This window comes from Alligator sinensis, unplaced genomic scaffold (assembly GCF_000455745.1).
Source record: "Alligator sinensis unplaced genomic scaffold, ASM45574v1 scaffold3418_1, whole genome shotgun sequence".
Taxonomy (NCBI): domain Eukaryota; kingdom Metazoa; phylum Chordata; order Crocodylia; family Alligatoridae; genus Alligator; species Alligator sinensis.
Genome location: NW_005844149.1, coordinates 5025 through 10490, shown reverse-complemented (window position 1 = coordinate 10490; position 5466 = coordinate 5025). Strand labels below are relative to the sequence as shown.

The window sequence follows — 5466 nt, the reverse complement described above, 5'->3', positions numbered from 1 at the left end:
ACTGTTGAGGGAATCAAGGCAGCTATCATTGCCTGAAAACACTGGAACTTAGTATTTTTATATAAATTATATTTCAAATTTTGTAAACCTCAAAACATGCTCAAAGTTAGGGAAGCTTAATTATCTTCAGTTACACATGGGGCAACTAGGGCATAGAGTGATTAGGTGACTTGCCCAAGAAAGTCTTTGAGACAGAAATAGAAGAAACCAGATCACTAGCCTGTTAATCACAAGACCACTTTCATTCCTTCTTGTCAGAGTAAAAAGTGGTGTGATAAATGAATTACTCTATCTATAGCATTGACATTCAGAATGTACAGATTGGAAATAGTTCTATCTTTATTTTTACTATTTTTATTTCTAGGTTAAAGTGAAAATACCTTTTGGAAATAAATACTTAGATGCCATATTTTCTGTCCCAGAGAGGATATCAACACACGGTGTGATTCTTACCCATGGAGCTGGAGGAGACATGAATTTCCCTCATTTAGTTTCTTTGGTAACCTACCTTGCTTCTCATGGAGTCTTGTGCCTGCGATTTACCTGTAAAGGGCTTAACATTACCTATCGGACTAAAGCATATAAAAGAGTTGTGGTAAGAAATTATTAGATTCTGTTTTAAAATCTGGAAAACTCAGACAACCATGTTAGAAGCTACTTCAATTTAATTTTATCAAAATCCATTTACACACCACAATATACTCATTGTATATATATATATATTTTGTGTTACTGCCAGGTATTAAGGCACAGTATGCAGTTATTTTGGCTGGAGGGCCACTTAATCAGCTTTGGTGTCCTCTGGGCCACATGAGTTTTGGTGTCCTGTCAAGGGCCATGTCTCTCTCTCTCTCCCCAGAGCTGTAGCATACCCCAGTCCTCTCTTTTTCCCCCTCCCCATATGTAGCATGCCCTGATCCTCCCTCTCTCTCTCTCCCCCTTCACTCCCCCTCCGCAGAGTTGTAGCATGCCCCAATCTTTTCCCTCTTCCTCTCCCTCCCCAGAACTGTAGCATATCCTGATCCTCCATCTTTCTCCCTCTCTCCCCACTCCCAACCACTGCCCAGAGCTGTAGCAGATCTCAGTCCCCACCCAGAACCTGCCAGCTCCATCTGCAGCTTATGCCACTACCAGCCCAATGCTGTGGAAGCAGTCCTGGCTAGGTGCCAGCATCAACTGTAGCTGCCCAGCAGGTTCCAGATGGGGATTGAGGCATCTGCCCAGGTCCACAGCTGTTGCTGCCTTATTAGCACTGGACAAAAGCAGTCCTACCCACGTGCCGCATGCAGCAGAAGCTGTCCCAGGTGCCTACTCAGCCCCACGTGGCAGCTGGAGCCGCCAGCCACCTGTGGGCCAGATCCCATAAGGTGGTGGCTGCCCACCCATGGGCTGGATATGATCACTTGGCCGGCCAAATCCGGCCCACAGACTGTATTTTGACCGCCCCTTCATTAAGGTATTCTTGTGTTATCAGTTTATGTTAAAATCAACATCCTTCAATAGTAACTTAAGGACTAGATTGAGTCTTAAGGAAGACACGTTTAAAGGGCTGCAATTCTTCCCTTGCTCTGGGATATATAGGAGGGAGTGCAGCTCTTGAAAATGCACAGCTTATCTCCCATTCCTGCCCCCTGGTCTAGACATCCACTCTAACCAGTAGATGGGAGATGGCCATTTTCTGCATCAGAGTCCATATTCTTCATCAGATCTTCAAATTCAGGCTTCAGGTATGCCTAGAAAGGGAGATTTACTTAGCCGAGTAAAAAGCACAATCCAGCCACCAGATTTTACACACTGATATCACAATTAATTATATATCTAATGATATATGCACCATTTTACAGAAGTTAGATCTTGCCAATGTTAATGTAAGCTTGTTCTATGGAACTTAGCGTTTAAGTACTTTATAAGAACACAATATCTATCTTACCCAATTTTCTTGTAAGGGAAATAAAAATATCAATAATGCATTCAAAGTTAATTTAAAGAATGCTGCTAGAGTAGTTTTCAGTGCTTTAAGGCATTTCAATCAGACTCTCCATATACAACACTTTAAGTATCTTAAAATGCTGTTTTTTAAACAAATACTAAACGTTGTCTTATTTCTTTAGGAATATTTAAAGTCATGTGGAGAATATACACTTTCTGGTGTCTTCCTTGGAGGTAAAAAGCCACAGCAATGGCTTAAAGATATAAATTGTATAATTATTCTGTTCCTGAGGGCTAGGAAGAATTTAGAAGTCATCTGGATTGATGCAAAAGGCCATGAATCTGCAGACCCTAAGAATTTTGTAATTGTGTTTTGATCCATAGTTTGATACAACACATAATAGAGGGATGGATATGAAAGGGGGAAGTGAAATCAGATATACAGTTATGATTTTCATATGTTCTGATTAGTACTTCATTGGTTTTAATGGTTTCTTTAGTAATAGTGTAATGTTACATGGGCACAGTTAAGTTGTCTAAAACAGTACTTAAGTATCATAGTAACCTTTACCGGCATTTTGCAAAATGTGCATAATGTTAGTATATTACATATTTTGCAATTAATTAGCTAATGTAGTGGACAATTTATTTCCAGTGTGAACATAAAAGTGGTATGATTGTTTTTCTTTATTTTTAAATGGGAGGAAGGTAGGTCCATGGGTTCACGAGCTGCTGCCTCTGTTGTACGTCAGATTAGCCAGGATGACAGCAATGATGAATTCATTCAAGGTTTAATATGTTTGTCGTATCCACTGCATCGACCAAAGCTTCAGTCCAAACTTCGGGATGAAGATTTATTTTTTATCAGATGCCCTGTGCTGTTTGTCTCGGGATCAGAAGATGAGATGTGTGAAAGAGTGAGTTCCAGTACATATTCCATAAGGGGGCAGAAAAGGGGAGAGGGAGATATTCTTCATCTAAACTTGTGACTGTCGTTAGTAAGTTTTCTTCATGCACTGACGTACCAGAGAAGGCTCTGGGCAGAAAATTGAAGTCAGTCAGTCATATTTGCTTTTCCCTAGGGCAATCAGACTTAGGTAATTAGGGCATGCCAATTTTTGTACTCTCTAGCAAGCTAGGGTGTAATATATCTAGCAAGTATCCACATCCAGCTGCCTTTTCTTCCTTTTTGTAGCAGAGTTGACTGGGGGAAAGGCACAGGTCCAGAATGAGGCTTGAATGTTTGCTTCAGGATATATAGCAAGGCAGCTTAACCATTCTGCCACCATGCCTGGGACAATCCAGGAAATTGGACATTGCTAGGATATTGGATGTTGCTAGCTCATCCTTGAGTCTTTTATAAAAGTGCTTTTAAACACATTTTTGGCCTTTTAGGAGTGGGCCAGATTGCATGAGAAAACTATTATACATGGGGGAAAAAGACCCAAGAGGATATATCTGATTGTTCCAAAACTCCCTTGAAGTTTTAGATTATGCAAAGTGAACAATATGCTATGATGGATATATACAGGATGTTTTTCAGAACAAATAAAACTATTTCCACCAAAGTACCTTTGCAAAGTAGTAACTTTACGGTATTCCGATGAGGAAAAATTGCGCATCCCAAACTCAGCAAAATATCCAAGTGTTAATACTGTTACAAGTACAGTTTATCTGCTAAGTGTCTGGAAGTTATCTTCTTTCCATTTTCCCACAGAGTAGATGCAAGCAAATCAGATTTGGGGTATATGTTGTTGGGTACTCTCCTTACAACATTTGCTAGGACTTAGAACTGTGTGCATATAACAGTCCAGCTCAGGAAATTATTTCTGAGAGATCTTAAAATTTTAAATAGAGGTTACAGCTAATATAATGGCTATTATATTAGCAAGCAACTGCTTGGAGTTTGCTCTTAACTTGAGAAATCCATCCATCCTTTATTTGAGAAATCTGTTTATTGAGCAAGTCCAACAGAGACTTAGAGAAGGAGCTAATCTCAAAAGAAATATTCTTATATTTCACGTTCCTCCAGTTTGTTGCTGGTGGTTTGATTTATTGACAGTAAGAATAAATTCTTTTTCGTTAAGTTTTTGAGAGGGTGTTTCAGAGAGCTGTCGTCTTAATCTCAACTATACTTCACTTCAGGAGAATAACTAAAATTGAGTTTATTACTCTGAGGAGGTTTCACTGTTGAATATAGTATTTTCTTGTTTGTTAATCCTATTTAATATATGAAGAATTTCATTTGATTTTTGAACTGCCCGTTATATGCAGGAGAGACAAAAGGATAACTAATCTGATCCAATTTCAAGCTTATAGTTGTATCTTTTTTCCTCTTGACTTTTGTAGAAATTGTTGGAAGGTGTGGCAAGCAAAATAAAAGTACCTAAAAAAATTCATTGGGTTGACAAAGCAAACCATGGCATGTCTGTGAAAGGATGAACAGCAGATGATGTCATGATGGAAATAAACACGGAGATTTTTTCTTGGATTCAAGAAATCATTGAGCAGGAATGAAAATAATTTCCAGCAATTAAATAACATCTGTTATATTAGCCTTCCCTAAAATATAATTGATTAGTAAAGGCTTGTTTAGCTGGCCAACACAGACAAATACAAATGATTACTTAATGAGTCCTGTTTGATTCAGTAACTGTCATGCTCAGTATTTTTTTTAAGAATGGAAAAAAAAAAAAAAAATCAGTGGAAGGTTACCAAGGAGGACGTTTTTGAAAGGTCTCACATGCAAAATGCTCAGTAATAAAACTTTTTTTCTGTGTTTCTATTTGCTGATCTGTTTGACCAAGCTAATAAACTTTTTTGTATTGCATAGCTTAAGTTTGCTGAAAAATTAACTGAATTTCTGTTGGAACCAAAGCTTTAATTTAATTAATTCCTGGGTGTATTTCAGATAGTAGTTAATTTGAGTATTAAATCTCATTTCTTATGCATTTATAACTTAGAGAAAAATAATTTCCAGTTTGGCTGATCTTACAGGTCTGTTTCTCCCTTGACTTCTGCCTCATGCAGGTATTTACACCTGTGCAAAACTGATATAAAATACTACCATTTTGGTTTTATAGTATTTTGCACCATTTTAGTATAAACCTACTAACACAGTATGGAATCTAGTAGAGAATTGGGTGACATGTTTAGTTTCCATGTGAAAGTGATTTTACAAAAGTAATGATGTTAAATTTGATTAACCACCTACTTTGGCCAGGAAAAAACATTTTTTTCCACTAAAAATAATGCTTGTTTCTGCTAAAATAGCTCAAACCACTGAATTAAGATTCAGACCTTGCTTCTAATTAATTATAAGACCTCTTTAAAATTTGGGGGGCAGAGATTAGAAATCATAAATCCTTTGGATGTTAAAATTTGCTCTAGAGTGTGTATTTAGCACTGATTTTTTTCAGAGGAATACATGATACTGGTTTTATGGATTTCTAGAGCTGGTACTATACATAATTTTTTGCAGTGCATAGTGCATTTAAAAGAAATAAAAAGAAGAGTAGTTTTAAATGCACTGCAGTT

General features: G+C 37.5%; 1 protein-coding gene across 1 annotated transcript; it reads left to right on the top strand.

Annotated features, from left to right (window-relative positions):
- The first annotated feature begins 368 nt into the window (after positions 1-368).
- Positions 369-5460, top strand: TEX30 (testis expressed 30). Its single transcript, XM_006039305.2, has 4 exons — positions 369-595; positions 2112-2163; positions 2638-2846; positions 4279-5460. Exons 1-4 carry the CDS (start codon positions 473-475, stop codon positions 4369-4371), a joined length of 477 nt encoding a protein of 158 aa, XP_006039367.1. The 5' UTR covers positions 369-472; the 3' UTR covers positions 4372-5460.
- The last annotated feature ends 6 nt before the right edge of the window (positions 5461-5466 follow it).